General features: G+C 45.6%; 1 protein-coding gene across 3 annotated transcripts; it reads left to right on the top strand.

Annotated features, from left to right (window-relative positions):
- The first annotated feature begins 2058 nt into the window (after nucleotides 1-2058).
- On the top strand, nucleotides 2059-18135 carry LOC308590119 (phospholipase A2 inhibitor and Ly6/PLAUR domain-containing protein-like). Of its 3 annotated transcripts, none has more exons than XM_081199826.1 (10): nucleotides 2064-2124; nucleotides 4168-4283; nucleotides 4567-4683; nucleotides 5903-6055; nucleotides 8200-8337; nucleotides 9004-9039; nucleotides 12888-13004; nucleotides 13557-13709; nucleotides 16345-16482; nucleotides 17313-18131. In XM_081199826.1, the coding sequence occupies exons 2-10, from the start codon at nucleotides 4235-4237 to the stop codon at nucleotides 17516-17518; spliced, it is 1107 nt and encodes a 368-aa protein (XP_081055952.1). In that variant the 5' UTR covers nucleotides 2064-2124; nucleotides 4168-4234; the 3' UTR covers nucleotides 17519-18131. The 3 variants fall into 3 exon arrangements, with proteins under 3 accessions (XP_081055954.1, XP_081055952.1, XP_081055953.1); XM_081199827.1 differs by having other exon boundaries at nucleotides 2072-2139; nucleotides 4182-4283; XM_081199828.1 differs by lacking the exon at nucleotides 4168-4283 and having other exon boundaries at nucleotides 2059-2124; nucleotides 17313-18135.
- The last annotated feature ends 1708 nt before the right edge of the window (nucleotides 18136-19843 follow it).

Below are 19843 nucleotides of genomic sequence, written 5' to 3'. Positions count from 1 at the left end.
ACTGGGTAAACAAAGAGACTGAGAGAACCGATCTTAGCGGATCTTCCTATCCCTAGTTTGGGTGGAGGAAAGAGAGGGGTGAGTGGTATTGGCAAAGGTGGAATTCACATTCATGACTCTGCACAGTTTCCCCTCTGGCCTCACCCACCACTCGCAGGTGTCCCTCAGAAAGTATTCCAGCTGTTGGGCTGAAAAAGATTCCTCCCCTCCCCTACTTTAGATACTCTAAGCTGATTAGGGAAGGTGTAGAAAAGCTTTGGTTCTCCATATGTCACTTAGCTATAGCTCCCTGTATCCCTAGACTTTGGCTATGTTTGCCAGGGCTGATGAGAGTAGTCTTTCAGCATCATGGAGGGCCAAAGTTGCCTCACACTTGATTTCGGTCTTTCAGAGTTGTCCCCTATATTTTGGACTGGAAGCCAAAGGAGTTTTTTTAATACTGCCAAAGCATGCTTCCGTCAAGTCGTCTCAGTGAGCTGTGTTCAGTTCTAGCTTCAGTTTCAAAAGCACCTTCAAGGAGAGCCCCACGTGCAACATTAGAAGTTACGAAGCATGGATAATGGATGACTTCTCCAGCAGATGATGATGATGATATTCATTCATTCATTCATCCATCCATCCATCCATCCATCCATTCATTCATTCATTCCCTGCCCATCTGGCTGGGTTTTCCCAGCCACTCTGGGCGACTCCCAACAGAATATTAAAAACACAATAAAACATCAAACATTAAAAACATCCCTAAACAGGGCTGCCTTCAGATGTGTTCTAAAAGTCAGATAGTGGGCATTCCACAGGGCGGGTGCCACCACCAGGAAGGCCCTCTGCTTGGCTCCCTGTAACCTCACTTCTCGCAGTGAGGGAACTGCCAGAAGGCCCTCGGAGCTGGATTTCAGTGTCCAGGTAGAACGATGGGAGTGGAGATGCTCCTTCAAATATACTAAGGCCGAGGTCATTTAGGGCTTTAAAGGTAAGCAGCAACACGTTGAATTGTGCTTGGAAACGTACTGGGAGCCAATGTAGGTCTTTCAGGACAAGTGTTATCTGGTCTTGGCAGCTACTCCCAGTCACCAGTCTAGCTGCCGCATTCTGGATTAATTGTATGCCACCATTACAGTCCATGACAGTGCCATCTAGTGAGTACGCATAGAATGATTTCAATGGAAGAGCGATCTCATTTTATTTTATTTTTTAATTTTTAAACTTCAAACAAAATTAAATGTTGCAATCCAACTTTGTCCATTGCTGCAATACTATAAAATGATCACAAAAAGCATTAATTATACCAGAGCTTTTTTTCTTACAAAATGTTTAAGGGTGCTCTCATTTTGACTCAAGAAAAACACCATTTTATAAGCCGCCATCGGGGGTAGCAACCGAACTGACAATTCACCATGCTAGAGAAAAAACTTATTTTTTTTTAGTTTCTTCTCCTGTTAGATTCACAAAATGTTTGGGGGTATGTGTATCCCTGCTCCCCCCCAGGAAAAAAAGCGCTGAATTATACATTACTGCCATGTTGGCTCATTTAGTGTTTTCAGTCGATATCTAACTCTACTTCCTCAGATGTTTTTATGCAGAGATTGGATGTCCATCTGTCATGGATGCTTTTGCTGAGATTCCTGCATTCCAGGGGGTTGGAATAGATGACCCTTAGGGTCCCTTCCAACTCTACAATCCTATGATTCGAACTGCCACAGTGGCTCCTTTAAAGTTTTCAATCAATATACCCTGTCCATAAGCATTCTTCCAAAGTTGATGGCATTAAAACATTTTTTTTATTATTAATAAAAGGAAAAGGAGACAAAATAGTGCCAAATGTATCTTTTTTTGGAAATGCCTTGGACTACTCGATGTGTGAGGTGTTCTGACAGAGCTATGTTCCAGATATTGTCAACCTAAGCCTCAATTAGTCTATTAGAAGCTCCCTTCCATTGCTGGGCAATAGCTTGGCTGCTGTGAACAAGGAGGAAATAAATTCTTTAGATGTGAGAGTAGAATTTGGAATCACCTCTGGCTTCTATGGAATCTTAGGGGGGTTTCCTAATAAAAGTCACGATGATAACGCTCCTGTCACCTTAGGAGGCATGGAATCTTAAAGGCTTATACATCTGCTGTTGGGAGGTAAGCTGAAATCTGGTTTAAATCCAGTTATTTTCTTTTCACAAGAACAGAAGGACCTGAGAAGAGCCTTAATGAATATCTAGTTTGGCACACTCTTTTCCACTGTGGCTATTCTGTGTGCTCCTGGAAACTCAAAAGTTTCCCGATAGACTCAGCCCAAAAGCAGGGCACAAGCACTTTATCCTTTTCCCATCCCCAGATGACTACTATTTTTAGTAGGTAAAGGTAAAGGGACCCCTGACCATTAGGTCCAGTTGTGGCCGACTCTGGGGTTGCAGCACTCATCTTGCTTTATTGGCCGAGGGAGCCAGCGTACAGCTTCCAGGTCATGTGGCCAGCATGACTAAGCTGCTTCTGGCGAACCAGAGCAGCGCACGGAAACGCCGTTTACCTTCCTGCCAGAGCGGTACCTATTTATCTACTTGCACTTTGACATGCTTTCGAACTGCTAGGTTGGCAGGAGCAGGGACCGAGCAACGGGAGTTCACCCCATCATGGGGATTCAAACTGCCGACCTTCTGATCAGCAAGTCCTAGGCTCTGTGGTTTAACCCACAGCACCACCTGCGTCCCTTACTGATAGCTTTACCCTCCCTGAATTTGTTTAACCCCTGTTCAAATCCATCTAAATTGATGGTTATACCCACAACTTTTGGCAGCAGATGCCATAGTCTGATGACAGACACACTGTTTGAAAAAGGACTTCTACTCTTGTCTTTTCCCGAATCTTTTCTTCCTCCAGGTACTAAAGGTTAGGTGTGAGAGGAAGAAAAACCTTTCTCAGGATGCAAACATTTCTCAGTTTTCTTTCTTCTTCTTTTGTACTGCTTAGTTATTCCTGGGGATGACACGTACTTATAATCAGTGGCGATGGTTGTAGCTCAACGTTAGAGCTAGAGGTGGGAAGGCCTGGAAAAAAACCTGGAAAAATTGGGGGGGGGGAATGGGTTTCCCCCTGTTTTTCCCCAGAAAAATTGAAAAAAATAGTTTGATATAGTTTGAATATTCCACACACTCCCCTCCATTTTCCCTGGGGGGGGGGGGAACGGCTTTGGAAAAAAACACAGAATAAAACCTGTCCGCCCCCCCATTTTTCCGCCCCCCCAGCCTTCCAGCACCCACACTTTGAAGCTCCCTGCCAACTGATACAAGGCAGGTGCTCTCACTGTAATCTTTCCAGCAACTGCACAAAACATTTTCGTTAGGGCCAGCCCATCTGAACACATAGAAGCTGCATGTGATTTACTTCCTTTTAACCACTGCTGACTTTAATCATCTTTTGAATACTCTTAAATACTTGCTTTTAACTGTGTGTTATCAATCATTTAATGTTCTGTTGTATATTTTTGTAAAGTGTTTAGAAGCTCTCTTAGCATCATGCGGTTTATAATATATAATAACAAATTCAATTTAAAAAACACTTTCAAACAGAGTTTGAGCCTTAGTGCAACATACTACAGTACAGTGGTACCTCAGGTTAAGTACTTAATTCGTTCCAGAGGTCCGTTCTTATGCTGAAACTGTTCTTAACCTGAAGCACCACTTTAGCTAATGGGGCCTCCTACTGCTGCCATGCCGTGGGATCACAATTTCTGTTCTCATCCTGAAGCAAAGTTCTTAACCCGAGGTACTATTTCTGGGTTAACGGAGTCTGTAACTTGAAGCGTATGTGACCTGAAGCATATGTAACCCGAGGTAACACTGTAGTACCACCGTTCAGCCTTGACACTGAGGTCCAGCTCCGAGGGCCTTCTGGTGGTTCCCTCCCTGTGATAAGTGAGGTTACAGGGAACCAGGCAGAGGGCCTTCTCGGTAGTGACGCCCGCCCTGTGGAACGGCCTCCCATCAGATGTCAAGGAAATAAACAACTATCTGACTTTTAGAAGACATCTGAAGGCAGCCCTGTTTAGGGAAGTTTTGAATGTTTGATGTTTTATTGTGTTTTTAATATTCTGTTGGGAGCCACCCAGAGGAACCTCTTCAAGATCGTCTGGGCATTTTACCCAGGTCAGCTGACTGGGCTCCCCCCCCCCCGTTGTTTCAGGTCCTTTCAGCCAGGGTATTCAATTCACCTCGGACACAGTTTCTCTGGCTCTCCGCTCACCATCACCATGCAGTATCTCCTGAAACTCTCCATCTTCTTTGTCCTCCTTACAACAGGTATGGAAGGACGGCTCACTCGCGGGAGATTTATTCCATTGAGGTAGCTGGGGTCAGATGTGAACTGGCATCACGAGGCTGGCAGGAGTATAAGACGGAAGGCATATCCAAGATCTTTTTAATCTTCACTTATTATTTTTAAAATTTGATTTATTTTTAAAAGAAACAGCTTTGGAAGCAATTTAGAATATGGCATTAATAACCATTTTCAATAAAGCGTAATCACACAAATAGGGTTAGTCGTTTTTTTAAAAAAAGGCCTTCCACCTTCCTCTTTCTCCAGGAACTTCTATAACATGTGAAGTTTGTTCGGCTGAAGGATACATCTGCAATGGCACGTGGACGACCTGCCCTCCCGAGAAAGATACCTGCATGATTGCATACTCCGAAAATACTCTAAGTGAGTGGGATCGAGGTTATTGAAACATAGGTAGAGTCAGAACGTTGGTCCACCTGGCTCAGTATGGTCTATGCGGACCTGTCCAGGATCTCAGACAGGGAATCTTTCTCCAAGTCCTACCTGGTGATGCTGGGGAGGGAACTTGGGATCTTCTGTATCCACAGCAGGTGGTCTGCCACTGAGCTATGACCCTTGCCCTCAGGACAAGTGGGCACAGGACAAGATCAGCCAAGGTCACTGACTGTTAGGGCAGGGATTGTGTGTTGGACGGGTCCTTGCCTCATGTTATCTTCAGTAATCACCTCAATGAACAAGCTGATTGAGTCATGCCTTAAATCTTGGCATCTACTGTTCTAACTGCCCATTAGTTTTCAGGTCCAATTCAAAGCACTGGTTTGGACCTATCAAGTCTTAAACAGCTCAGGACTGCAATACCTCAAGGACCACCTCTTTCCATATATACTGATGCAGACACTGTGATCATCTGAGGCCCTTCTTCATGAGCCTCCTTTGCGAGAGGTCTGGAGGGCGGCAACATGGGAACAGGCCTTTTCTGTGGTGGCTCCCCACTTGCGGAAGTCCGCTCACTCTTCTTGTTTAAATGTTTCTTTGGTTGTCCTTGAATCTTCACGACATGCTTGCTACACTGGTTTAGAGTGTTGGAAGGGACACGGATGGCGCTGTGGTCTAAACCACTGAGCCTCTTGGACTTGCTGATTGGAATTTCAGTGGTTCGAATCACCGAGACAGGGTGAGCTCCCTTTGCTTTGTCCCAGCTCCTGCCAACCTAGCAGTTTGAAAGCATGCCAGTGCAAGTAGATAAACAGGTACCACTGAGGCGGGAAGGTAAACGGCATTTCCGTGTGCTCTGGCTTCTGTCATGGTGTCCTGTTGCGCCAGAAGCAGCTTAGTCATGCTGGCCACATGACCCGGAAAGCTGTCTGTGGACAAACGCTGGCTCCCTTGGCCTGAAAACGAGATGAGCGCCACAACCCCATAGTCGCCTTTGACTGGACTTAACTGCCCAGGGGTCCTTTACCTTTTTACCTAGTGTGTTAGACTAAGGCTGGGGAGACCAAAGAAGCTTATTGGGTGATCTTGGCCCGATCTCTCAGTCTAACCATGGAGGCTGACTTGAGTTCTTTGGAGGAACAGGTGGGATATAAATGTAGGAAATGCAGTGAAATCAAATTGACCCACTCCTTCTCATCCATTGTAGGTGAAAACGTTGAACGCAGTGTAGACAAAGACTGTGTCACTCTGGAGGAGTGTGCCAATACTGCCATGGAATTGTACTTTGGACCTGGGAAAGCCTTAAGGACAGTTGCCTCCTGCTGCAATGAGAAGATGTGTGGCATAGTTAACCCTAATTGTAGGTCTATCATTTGTTGGTGTGTGTGTGTGTGTGTGTGTGTGTGTGTGTGTGTGTGTGTGTGTGTTTGATCCTCTCCCCATGCTTTTCTCCCCATCATGGCATCTCAGATTCAAACCCTGAGATTTCCAGATAGGGAGCAAAATATCTTAGAAATACCAATTTCTTTATATTTAGAGATGAAAGCAAAGCACTGCCTCTCCAAACCACTTGCATTGCAGCCTGAGGCTGTGCTCTTAGAGAGAGAATAGCTTAAACATTCTTTCTCTTCGGTGCTTCAGAACCAAGAGCTAATTCGCACGCCCAAAATGGAGACCTGTAACACAATCCTTTCTCGTGTGATCTTAGTTAAACACCTCGTGGCAGAGTTAGCAGAGCTGCATTTTCAGTTAATTAATCATTTCCTGTTAGGCTCTGGGCAGCTCTTTTGCTTAGCTTCAGTGGACAAACGTTTCCATATCGTGCTTTCAGCGGTACACAGACAGACATATATAGAGAGTGATTTTCTATTTCAACTGTTCAGTTAAACAATTATGCCTAACAGTAGAATGCTGGAGGCAGGAACCCTGTGCAAAAATAGTAAGGAGTTCTCAACCCTCTGCAACCACAGACCGCAAACCACAGACCGCTAACCTCTGACCCTATCCCATGAAAGCACCTCTGATATGCACCTCTTTTAGAACAACTTTTAGAAGATCTTTGGCGATCACTCGTAGCCGAGTGAGATTACTAGGTTTACTAGCCGAGTGAGATTTACTAGGTGGGCTGGGCCACAGTCCTGTCATCACCTGTCCATCAAAGAGGCTCACCAAGCAGCTGATTGGTACTGGCAACGTGCTTTCAAAAGGCCTTGCAGTAAGCAGTGATCAGCTGAATGAAGAAGGTCTGTTCCGTCCCCTCACTGCAAGAAGTGAAGTTACAGGGAACCAGGCAGAGGGCCTTCTCGGTGGTAGACCTCTCATCAGATGTCAAGGCAATCACTCGTAGCCGAGTGAGATTATTGAAGGCAGTCCTGTATCGGGAAGTTTTTAACGCTTGACGTTTTATTATGTTTTTATATTCTGCTGGAAACCACCCAGAGCAGCTGGGGAAACCCATCCAAATGGGCAGGGTATGAATAATAATAATAATAGTAAATTTCTCTAGCATTGCTTTCACCCACCGGTAGCTGGTGCTATTTTGGACTGGGCGTTGGCAACGGAATGCCAGGATCGTGGTCCCCCAGGGCTCAGCAGAAGGGTCAGCCTCGGAAATTGAGCAAGGAGCCGACTCTTCAGCTGAGAGCTGTCTGTCTGAGTTAGAGAAGACAGCCCGGGCTTCCTTCCCAGGCAAGACATTGACTGTTAGCTCTCAGCGTGAAGGAGAGTTGGAAGGCAGCCAGAGCAAAGCCAGCCTGCCAGCAGATAAGCAAGAGGCAGAGACGGTGTCCACTGAGAGTGAGCAGGGGGAAGGCCAGCTTTTCAGTCCCCGTACCAGGAGATTGGAGAGACTCAGAGAGTTGCGGAACGGGAGGAGGAGAAAGGCATGGTTCTGGCGTCCTTCCTGTTGGGGGAGGGATTCTGAGTCGGACTGAGCAACTCCTTTGCCGAGAGAGGGCGGGAAGTTTTGCTGTGGAGATGTTTGTGTTTTTTTGTAAATAAATGTACATAAAGCTGACGGACGGGGCCGTCTTTAGCATATGCTCTGCCGGGATGCAAAGATTCGCCCAGAGGCCCCAAATTTAGTTTAGCCACCCCCAAATTTTAAGGGGGGGGTGAGCTCAAAGTTATTGAGCTTTTTTGGGGAGGGGGTGGAAATAACAGAGCAATGGGGTGAGGGGGTGAGGGGGTGAGGGGGTGAGGGGGCAGGGACTTTCGCTCCATTGCTTTCCACTGCCACCAATCGAGAGGGACTGGTATACAGTAGGTATACATTTGGTGCCACTCAGAATTCAGCGCCCGGGTGCCCTGTACCCCTTGGACCTCCTGGGTAAAGATGGCCCTGCTTAAGGAGACTCATTACTGCTTAGCGGACTGGTTGCATGCCAGGGATCATTAGGCGGAAGTCAGAATGGAGCTGGATGGGCAGCACACCATCTGCCTCCAAAGCTGTAAACTCTGAGCTGCCTCTTTCAGATCCTTGAATGTTTCTACACTTGTTTTCAGTGCCACCATTAGAAACGAAATGGAATGGAAAGCAGTGCCCTGCCTGCCACGAATGGTCAAACACATGCAAAGAGGAGGTGGTGAATTGCACGGGAGCCAACATATACTGCTTTGATATATCGGCACACGTGCATTCTGGTAAGTGCAACCCCAGTTGCAGCATGACTTGGGGCCCCAAATCCTCCTTTCCACCTATTTTCACATAGGATCATGTGTAAGCCGAGCCATGCTGATTTAAGGCATGCCACTCTTCACTTCCCTAAGGCGTGAGCTTTTATAGAAAACAAAATACCTACCTCTAATTCTCTTATTTAAATTGCTCCCATTGTGTTTGCTTCTTACATGAATGCTTTGATCTCATTTTGCAACACAAAATTTTGTCCTTCGGAAATGGCACTTTGCTAAATTTCATTGTGCAGTTCTCCAACCAAGGCTTGTGTACAAAAACACATTCTGTTAGGGTAATTTGCTATTATTATTATTATTATTGGCAAAATTGCATGCAAACATGTGTGTATTGGGAGAAACATACTAAATTTGTGGTGCGTTTTCATGGGGGATGTTAAAAAAATGCAAAGTGATATGAAAATGTGGAGAACTCGATTTAAGATTGGAGAAAAGAGAAACTGAAATTGACATATTTGCTCATCCCCACAGGGTTGATAGCTATTTTTTTTAAGCTCCATTCCTTAAGTACCAGATTTGTTTAGTGGCAAGGAGCGGGTAAATTTCATCTAGGTGGGATGTACTGGTTTGGAGAATAGCTGGAAGAAATTAATGTCTTCTCCTGTCTTCCATTTCCAGAAAAAATCGTGGACAGGACCCTTAAAGGCTGCACTAGTAGGTCTTTCTGTCTCTCACTAAAAAGTGGCCGCACTCCCATGTTGGGAGGTTCTGATGAGCTTAGGAAGGCAGAATGTTCACCAGATGTTTCCCGGGGAGCTCAGGGCTCTGATCTTCTCCTTCCAACCTTCTCTGGGCTCCTGCTCCTGAAGATCCTCTCATAAACAGGAACTTGCATGGGGTTGCATCAGCTCTGTATTCAATCAAGCCTTCCTTCTATCTATAGGCGACTTTTTCCAACTGTTGTTTGGCCTTCCGGAGGGATTTTCTCTGAATCACAGTAAAAATAAACCTCAGGTTGAAATCCATTGCAATTTGAATTGTAATTCTTTTTTTTTAAAAAAAATGTAATTTGTGTCAAGACCCTCATTGTACAGCCCGGACATTGAGATCCAGCTCTGAGGGCTTTCTGGCGGTTTCCTAACTGCAAGAAATGAAGTGTCAACCATGGCAACATTGAAGTTGTGTAAGGAGCTTGATCGTTACAGCTGTGTCAGTACATCATCATGGAAGGGGGTGGGTCTGAGAAGCTCTGGGAGTCTGCTGGCTGAGGCTGATTGAACTTATTGAGCAGAATCACTTTCAGGGTTGGTGTTAGACTCTGGATATTAGACATTGTTTGAATCACCAAGGGCTGAGTCCCAGGTTTTTTTGTGGTAGCGGGGGGGGGGGGGTTATTGACAGACTTTGGTGGTCTGCCCCATGTGGCTATAGTAATAATAATAATTTATTATTTATACCCCACCCGTATGTCTAGGTTTCCCCAGCCACTCTGGGCGGCTTCCAACAAAGTATTAAAATACAGTGGTCTGTTAAACATTAAAAGCTTCCCTAAACAGGGCTGCCTTCAGATATCCTCTAAAAGTCTGGTAGTTGTTCTTCTCTTTGACATCTGGTGGGAGGGTGTTCCACAGGGCGGGTGCCACTACTGAGAAGGCCCTCTGCCTGGTTCCCTGTAACTTGGTTTCTTGCAGTGAGGGAACCCTCGGCGCTGGACCTCAGTGTCCGGGCAGAATAATGGGGGTGGAGACACTCCTTCAGGTATACTGGACCGAGGCCGTTTAGGGCTTTAAAGGTCAGCACCAACACTTTAAATTGTGCTCGGAAACATACTGGGAGCCAATGTAGATCTTTCAAGACTGGTGTGTCTTGAAATATAGGGCTCTATTCTCCCTTGACGGGTCTCAAGTCATCCAAGCTTGGTACTTGAGGGAGCAGCTAGGGCTGACCAATGGCAGAGTGGATTGTCTTCTCCCTTTCATAGCCTCCCACAGCTGTCTGATTGATTCCATGCCAAGGAAGGCACCCGTCTGTTGTGGTGACTTATGGTTCTGTCACTTTAAGAGATGTGGAATCTTAAAGGCCTACGTGTCAGTTACTGGAGGTAGGTTGAACAGGAGTTTAAATGCAGTTCCTTCAGTTTCATAACAACAGAAGGAGCTGAGAAGAACCCTACTGAGTCAGGGGAGAGCAGACTTCCACGAGTGGTGGTGGACTTTCCTTCCTTGGAGGGTTTTGAGCAGAAAACCATGGCCACCTGCCATGGATGATTTAGTTGAGATTTCTGCACCGCAAAGGGGTTGGACTGGACGACCCTCTGGGTCCCTTCCAACTCTACAGTTCTATGGTAGACCCAAAGCATACCTAGCCTAGCATCATCTTTTGCACGGTGGCCAACCTGGTGCCTCTGGAAGCCCACCATGGTCATTGGCCAGGGATGATCGGAGCAGTAGCTCAAGAACAAGTGACAGGCTACAGGTCTCCCGTCCTTGGTGTAAATGCACACTGGTGAAAGCTGCCAGTTGTCAAACATGCTTCCTCTGGCTGTCATTACAGGCTCTTTGAGCCAAAGAAGTTGATTCGTCGCATGCATTTCTCATCATCATTACCATGCAGGATCTTCTGAGGCTCTTCCCCTTCTTTGTGATTCTATCTACAGGTAAGGAGATGCTGGTAGCCTACTGGAGATTTCCTTTCCTTTTCTTTTACAGTGGGGCAAATAGGGCCAGGGCTAAATTAAGGTTGCTCAGGGTTGGCATCAGTAGTTGGCATTGTTGGGGAACTGTGGAGGCTCATGCCTGTTTGGGAACCCACTGCTGATTCCCAGGGCATCCTGGTTCTGCTCTTTCTCCTTACTGCCTCCCCCATGGTTCCCCTGCCCTCTCTGAGCATTCCAGCAATGGCCAGAGGAAGGACATGAGGCAGCAGCCTCCACCTGCTTTGTGCTCTCTCTTGCGTGGATTAGGGCCAGAGGGTATGTGAATGGGCAGAGAAAGGAGGAGGTAGGGATGGGGCAGAAATTGGGCTAAGCTTGCATTTAATATAATAATAACAATAATAATTTATACTCCACCCATCTAGCTGGGCTTCCCAAGCCACTCTGTGCGGCTTCCAACAAAATATTAAAATACAGTGGTACCTCAGGTTAAGTACTTAATTCATTCTGGAGGTCCGTTCTTAACCTGAAACTGTTCTTAACCTGAAGCACCACTTTAGCTAATGGGGCCTCCTGCTGCCGCCGCGCTGCCATAGCACGATTTCTGTTCTCATCCTGAAGCAAAGTTCTTAACCCAAGGAACTGTTTCTGGGTTAGTGGAGGCTGTAACCTGAAGTGTATGTAATCCGAGGTACCACTGTACGGTAATGCATCAAACATTAAAAGCTTCCCTAAACAGTGCTGCCTTCAGATGTCATTTATAGCCAGACCTATCTAATTCATAAAGCTTGAGACACCATCACCATTTGAAATTCACCCTTCTCTGAATTTTGCAATACAATTTCCTCAGCCAAGGAATGTGTGGGAAAATGCATATAATACAAGAAAATGCACTCAGGAATGCATATGTTGGTGACTGGAACATTAAGAAAATGTGTTACATTGGGGGAAACTGATTTGCTCAATGGATTGATTGAATGAATGAATGAATGCATGCATGTAAGGAGAAAACCACAATAAACACTGCTGAATTTTCATGAGGGTGTGTGTGGGTGTGGGTGTGTGTGTGTGTGTGAGAGAGAGATGTGGAAATGTCCAGAATTGAACTTAAGAGTGGTAAAATGAGAAGTCGAAATTGACAGATTTGCCCATCACTAGAAGGAGGTGCACTCACTCAGAGAGGGAGGTGGTGGGGATGGGGGTGTTGTTGATGGCATCTCGCCCAACAACACAGTGATAGAGCATTTCCCCCCCATGCAGAATATCCCAAGTTCATTTCCCAGCAACTATAGGTAGAGCTGGGAATGTCTCCTGCTTGAAACCATGGAGAGCCACTGCCAGATCAATGGATCTGGTGAATTCCAAGGCAGCTTCCTATGATCGAGGTTAGCTATCACATGATTGGCATGGCTACATGATGGAGGATATGCCCCAACCTTCCCTTCTCTCACCCCTTCTCTCTCTTTATGCCATTCCTTCCTTCCTTTCTCTTCTTCATCTCACCCTCTGTGTTTTCACTTCTTTTCCACCTACATGGAATTTGGCTTGAAGGTCCCTCGGGCCATAAGTTGTTGGAAGTCAATGGATTCATATATAGATATATACAGTGGTACCTCGGGTTACAGACACTTCAGGTTACAGATGCTTCAGGTTACAGACACTGCTAACCCAGAAATAGTACCCTGGGTTAAGAACTTTGCTTCAGGATGAGAACTGAAATTGTGCGCCAGCGGCGCGGCAGCAGCAGGAGGCCCCATTAGCTAAAGTGGTGCTTCAGGTTAAGAACAGTTTCAGGTTAAGAACGGACCTCCGGAACAAATTAAGTTCTTAACCTGAGGTACCACTGTACTTATAGAAAAGCATATGAATGGATTCCCTCTCTGCACCTCCCTTTTCTTTCCTCTCCCAGGTACTTCTCTGGAGTGTGAAGTTTGCTACGGCCTTGGGACCAGATGCATTGGCAAGATGGCGACCTGTTCTCCTAAGAAAGACACCTGTGTCGTTGCATTTGCTGAAAGTACTGTGGGTGGGTGGTGTTCGAGTTGTTGCTGGCGGAATCCCTGATCCAGACTTTGCTCAGAGTAGAAATGGATATGCTCTCTGCCGCAATAATGACTTTCAAAGCTTTGCTGCAGAACAGTCTTAAAATGGTCACAAATAAATGTTGCACAGTACAAAATGCACAGTCAATCTCTACCACTGAACTATTGCCCTTCAATTTCCCCTTGAGACTTGCAGGTTATTGAGTCCATTTCCTTGGACTTGTTATTGAGTTCATAATCTGTGGTATGTGAAGCTGGTAGGATATGTTCTCAATAATTAGGGTCTCTGGGAGAGGGGCAGGAGTCAGATTGGACTGTGCCTTTTTTAACAAAGATATGCCCTTCCATCCAAGAGGAAATTGTGGGGATACTCCCCCCCCCACTCCGCTGGCTTCCAAATACTTGCCATCAGTGGTAGAAATCTCAAAAATCTGAGAAATGTGCATCTTTCAGCCAAAAACACAATGCTTGACATAATGATGTTTTGCTCATCACTGAACAAACCTGTCTTTTTCTCACTCTCGTTTCTCCCGCAGAAGGACGTAAAATTCGCACTGTAGAGAAAACCTGCGATTCTTCAAAGGTCTGCTCCACTCCCTCAGCATACTTTTATCTTGGGTTGGGGCGAACCTTCAGGATGTACTTGGTCTGTTGCACGGGGGACAACTGCAAAAATGCCAAGCCTAAATGTAAGTATTATTATTATTATTATTATTATTATTATTATTATTATTATTATTACATTGTTATCCCACCATTCCTTCAAAGAGCTCAATGTTGTGTACTCACTTTTCAATTTCTTCATTTTATCAACGCAACAATTGCATGAGGAAGGTTAGGCTGAGAGACAGTGACTAGCCCAAAGACCCCCATGGCTGAAAAGGAACTAAAACATGGTCTCTCAGGTTCAAGTCCAGAACTCTAACCATTACTCCACACTGCTTCACCTAAATGCATTTATTTTAAGCACTTTTTTTTTAACTTCACTTGTTATTCATAAAAGATTCCCAGAGAACAGCATCCTCAGAAATAAGGCCACATATACTGAGGCCTACTGTAGACATGTCCATTTCTTTTAGTGGCTGAACTCTGAGTAAGACTAACACTGACTACACCCTGTTCCAATTTCCTTGTTGTGCTTCCACCCTCCACCATTTGTCAACATAGGAAGCAGCCTTATATGGAGCCAGACCATTGGTCCACCTGGCTCACTACTGTCTAATAATAAAATAAATAATAAAATTTTTATTTATATCCTGCCCTCCCCAGTCGAAGCTGGGCTCAGAACAGCTAACAACAGTAAAATAATACAGCATTCTAAAATCAATTCATTATAAAATCAGTTCAAATAAAATTAATGGCAACCATTGGGGTAGAGTTCTGTGAGGATTGCCAAAGGAGGGGGTCAGGCTGTGCCCTGGCCAGAGGCCTGGTGGAACAGCTCTGTCTTGCAGGCCCTGCGGAAAGATGTCAAGTCTCACAGGGCCCTAGTCTCTTGTGACAGAGCATTCCACCAGATCGGAGCCACAGCTGAAAAAGCCCTGGCTCTGGTTGAGACCAGCCTAACCTCCCTGTGGCCCAGGACCTCCAAGATGTTTTGTTTGAAGACCGTAAGGTCCTCTGTGGGACATACCAGGAGAGGTGGTCCCGTAGGTACGAGAGTCCTAGGCCGTATAGGGCTTTAAAGGATAACTCCATACCCTATGGCAGTGCTTGTCCAATGTTTCAGGAAGGGGATGTTTCCCTTTCTGCCTGGAGATGTTGTGGATTGAACCCGGGATTTTCTGCTTGCAGAGCAGATGCCACACCACTGAGCCATGATCCTTCCTTTCCTCTACTCCATCACATGTAGTCTAGGGTGGGCCACCACATTGTCAATCTGTAATCAATTCAGTTCCATTCGTCATCAACATCTGTCTCTAGCACAGTCTCTCCTCAACCTGAAGACCTCCAGATGTTTGCGCCTACAGCTCTCCTCACCCCAGATACATTGGCCCTGCTGGCTGGGACTCATGACAGACCCTCCAAGTGTCCCTATTTTCCAGGGACAGTCCCTTATTTAGAGAAGCCATCCCGGTTTCTGATTTGATCCTGTAATGTCCCACTTTCCCTTAGGATGTTCCTGTTTTCATTGGAGAAATGTTGGAGAGTATGGAGTTATCCAACGCCCCAGCAATCCTGTGTAGGGAAGATTTAAAAAAAATATAAAAAATTAATGTTTGATTATTCTTTTATATACGTTGAAAGCTGCCCAGAGTGCTGGGGCAACCCAGTAATATGTGTGGGGTATAAATAGAAAAAAATATCGTGATAGAATGGGACATCCCTGTTTTCATCGGAGAAATATTGGATGGTATGTTATGAACGTGGAACTCAAACAACATCCAGCGGGCACTATGTGCGGGAAGGCTGTTCTAGGCTACAGCCACCTATAAATTAAATGTATTTAGCCTTTAAAGCTTTATTAACCAAGATAGCAACAAACCAGGATGGCTTTAAAAGAGGACTGGAGCAAATTCATAGGTGACTGTCCCCAGTCCAATCTACTTGGCAATGGGCCTAGACTAGAAATTGCCATTTCAGAGGCAGCCCAATACATAAACGACGTAACTCGCTCCCAAAGGAGGAAGTGATGGCCACCAACTTGGATGGCTTTGAAAAGAGGACTGGACAAATTCATACAAGGCTACCAATAATAATAATAATAACAATAATTTATTATTTATACACCGCCCATCTGGCTGAGTTTCCCCAGCCACTCTGGGCGGCTTCCAATCAAGTGTTAAAAACAATACAGCATTAAATATTAAAAACTTCCCTAAACAGGGCTGCCTTCAGATGTCTTTTAAAAAGAAGATAGCTGCTTATGTCCTTCACATCTGAGGGGAGGGGGTTCCACAGGGCGGGTGCCACTACCGAGAAGGCCCTCTGTCTGGTTCCCTGTAACCTCACTTCTCGCAATGAGGGAACCACCAGAAGGCCCTCGGTGCTGGACCTCATCCTCTGGGCAGAACGATGGGGGTGGAGACACTCCTTGAGGTATACAGGACCGAGGCCGTTTAGGGCTTTAAAGGTCAGCACCAATGGCTACTAGCCATGATGGCTATGCTCTTCCACCATGGTCGGGGACAGAATACCAGTTGCTGGAAGTTTTAGGATGGGAATGGGCTCATGTTGCCAATCTAGCTGGCTACTGTGAGAGCAAGATCCTGGGCTAGATAAGCCACTGGCCTGATTCAGCTGGTTCTTCTTATCTTCTTAGCCTTTGCCTCCCACTTAGTCCATTCCTGAAGCTGATTATGAATCCTATTCTTTGGCTTGCAGTACCCCAAGTCGAAAAGAAGGTCAATGGAAAGCAATGCCCTACTTGTTACTCCTCATCAGACATGTGCCATGCGAAGGTGGTGAATTGCACTGGCTTGGAGAGCTACTGCTTTGATGTGGCCACAACCACCTACATTAGTAAGTTTTGCTTCATGCACAACGTGCCTTTGAGTTCAGTCGGTGGAGCATGGGACTCTTAATCTCAGGGTCATGTGTTTGAGCCTCATGTTGGGGGCTCGTGGTCCCTCCCAACCCAACCATTCTGTGATCTGTAGCTGAGCTGATCCTCAGTGCAATGGCATCTTGCCCTTGTGTAGCTGGAGACACAGAGCAAACTGGTTCTGCTGCCTTGTGTCAGGCACAATATGGGGGCATTTCTTTGAGGCAAGGCCATGCAGCAACCCCAGATGCTTGGTGGGTAGAAGGGAACACAATCACCCTACCAATGGATCCATATTAGTCAGCTTGCAAATTTTAATTAATGGATATTTTTAAATGTTTTGATGGAATTTTATTGCAGATTTTAATGATGTGAGGAGCTCAGTGTTGTGTGTTCAAGCCCCGTGTTGGGCAAAATATTCCTGAACTAATGGGGGGTTGGACCTCGTGGTCCCTTCCAACTGTATAATTCTATGATTCCACAATTCTATGTGTGGATTTAATACTTGATTTCATAATGGATGGAAACTGCTTAGAACTAATTTATGTCATGGAAGAAGTATACAAATTAGCCTAAAGTAATAGTAAAAATATGCAAGTAACTTGCAGACAACAATGAAGTACAAAGTACAAATGAGCAACAAGTGATATTAATTAAGCCCTGAACACCAGCACACCCAACCAGGATAAAAGCCAAGGGATGCAGTTAGGACTTCACTATTGGGCTGACCAAAACGCTTATTTGGAGGTGACAAGTTGACTGGCGACAATGTTTTCCGAGGCTACCTAATCTTATCTTTCCTGTTCAGACGGACAACGGCAGCGCAGTATCATGAAGGGGTGCACTACTAAGTCCATCTGTGCTTCAATAAACAGAGGCCAGGCCGACCTCTTAACAGGTGCGGACGTTGTTGAAAAGGCCACCTGTACTCCAGAGATTTCAAGGGGATCTCAGTCCTCTGCGCTCCTTCTGCCAACCTTTCCGGTGCTTCTGCTGCAGAAGATCCTTTCGTAAAAGGCTCCCACGGGGGACTGCGTCAGCTCTGCATCCGTCTATGCTTGCCTTGTATCCGTTTAGCACTTTCTCTTAATGGTGTTGGGGCTTCCAGATAGATTTCCCTTGCTTTCCTCAATGACAGTAAAACAAACAAACCAAGATTCAAACAAAATCTGTCTGAGCGATTTGCCCGCCTTTACGAAACAAGTACCGACCATCACAAATTGGTAGCAAATCTAAATTCTTTGTCCCTTTACCCTCTCTCCTCCTTAAACTCGTGGGTATCCCCCCTTCCCTATTCAGCCACTGCCTTCTTTCTTCTTTCCGCTTCTTCCTTACTTGTCCTGCCGTCCCTCGACGTCCTGCTCCTCCCACGTCTCCTACAGCCTCTGTGCTTTCTCCAAGGCTTCTTTCTGCTATATAAGCTCTCCCATGTCCCTTCTCCTCTCTACTTCCCAGCTCAGCTATTGCTTCGCTTCCCCCTCCTTTCTTAATCTCGCTTTGTTTGATGCATTGTTAGTCAATATCCCTTTCCCTTTCTGCAATCTCCGTCGCAAGGTTCTTTGCATACAATTTGATTAAATCCCCCCACGGTGAGACTCATTTATAATTTTTTGTTATCACTGTTCTTACTTAAAATAAAGCTTACCAAGTCCCGCTTTCTGTTGTTGCTGGTTCTCCCCCCCTTTTTTTTTGATGGGGTGACTTTTCTCAGCGTCAGTTAGTTTAAATGAGAGACTTGGTGCATGCTTTGCCGGGTCTTGAGGAGTCTCACGGTCGAGAGTGTAGTCTCTTTAGCGCGAGGTTCTTATGTCCTCCTACCTCTCTGTTTTTATTTCTTTTTCTGTGGTATAAAGTAACAGAAAACCCCTTTTTGCACCGCTCGATGTTTCGACTGGAGACCTCTCCAGTTTTTTTCGAGGAGTTAGCGACGCCTTCGCGCCCCCTCCCTCTCGTTTTCTGCGATGGGTGTTCTCCACTGAAGCAGAGCACTCTCCCCGACCCGCTCTTCAAGCGCACCATGGCAGATAACTTTTAGGATTTTTTGAGCTGCTCCTGCGAAGATGGCAACCTTGTTTGCAATGGCATCCTTGTGGTCTGCCAACAGATAGCACACAATATCAGTCAGGGTCCAGCCTGCTTTGGCTGTTGAAGCATGTCTCGGGGAACAAGCTCTGAGATCTGTATCATAGCTGTCAACTTTTCCCTTTTCTTGCGAGGAATCCTATTCGGAATAAGGGACTTTCCCTTAAAAAAGGGAAAAGTTGACAGCTATGATCTGTATATATGATCTGCACCCCCCCCCGTGTCCCTATTTCCCAGGGATGTCCCTGATTTGGAGAAGCTGTCCCGGTTTCTGATTTGATCCTAGAATGTCCCACTTTTCCTTAAGATGTCCCTGTTTCCATTGGAGAAATGTTAGAGGGTATGGAGTTATCTGACCCCCGAGCTGTCTGAAAGCAATCCTGTATTTGGGAAGTTTTTTTTAAAAAAAGTTTAATGTTTCATTATGTTTTAATATATGTTGGAAGCTGCCTAGATGTGGCTGGGGCAATCTAGTAAGATGTGTGGGGTATAAAGAGTAAAATCATTATGGAATGGGAGCTCCCTATTTTTACCGGAGAAATGTAGGAGGGTATGCAGTCATCCTTCACCTCCCCACAAACGCATACCTGCTATGCATAGGAAATCCCTTTCTACTTTCCCTACAAATAGGAAGTACATGAATCCGAATGCATGGTATTTTTTAAGTAAATGACTCCACAGTTCATGAAAACATTTCACCTTACCTGAAATTGCCTATAGTGGGGGTTCCCAAACAGTGGTCTAGGAACCACTAGTGGTCTGCAAGCTTCATTCAGTGGTCCATGTTGTTTGTGTGCAGAATGGTGGGAGCAGCAGACTGAGCAACTGATTCATTGCTCTTACAATCCAATGGTCCACCTGGATGGTGAGCAGGGTGAATATTTTCTCATTTCCCCCCTTTGTATCACTTTATTTCTTTATAGCCGAGAAATTTCAATAAAATATTAATATCAAAAAAGAGAGAAATGACTGGAGGGCAGCTGGTTGGGGGTAAGGAAGCACTGGGAAGGAGTGGAGAGGATTAGCAGTGAAGTTAATGGGAGTCTAGGATGAATAATTTTAATGCTGAATCTGCCTTAAGACTCAAGCTGACAGATGTTACAATGAAGAACTTTGCTTGCGTGGCGAGTTCCCGCCCCTCACCAGGATAAATAAAGACACGAGACACCATGGTTTAAGGTTAAATGGGCGAATTAGGCCACAACTTTATTGAATTCAGGAATGAGAGGCATTGGCTTAGGCATTGGTCCGAATGAC

Source organism: Podarcis bocagei, assembly GCF_964188305.1.
Source record: "Podarcis bocagei genome assembly, chromosome: 7".
Classification (NCBI taxonomy): domain Eukaryota; kingdom Metazoa; phylum Chordata; class Lepidosauria; order Squamata; family Lacertidae; genus Podarcis; species Podarcis bocagei.
This window is presented reverse-complemented; position numbering and strand designations above follow the sequence as displayed.

Coding starts and splice junctions, on each gene's coding strand:
- LOC308590119 (XM_081199826.1), top strand. CDS start 4,235: ATGCAGTATCTCCTGAAACTCTCCATCTTCTTTGTCCTCCTTACAACA. Junction 6,056..8,199: donor TGGCATAGTTAACCCTAATT/GTAGGTCTATCA, acceptor ACTTGTTTTCAG/TGCCACCATTAGAAACGAAA. Junction 13,710..16,344: donor CAAAAATGCCAAGCCTAAAT/GTAAGTATTATT, acceptor TTTGGCTTGCAG/TACCCCAAGTCGAAAAGAAG.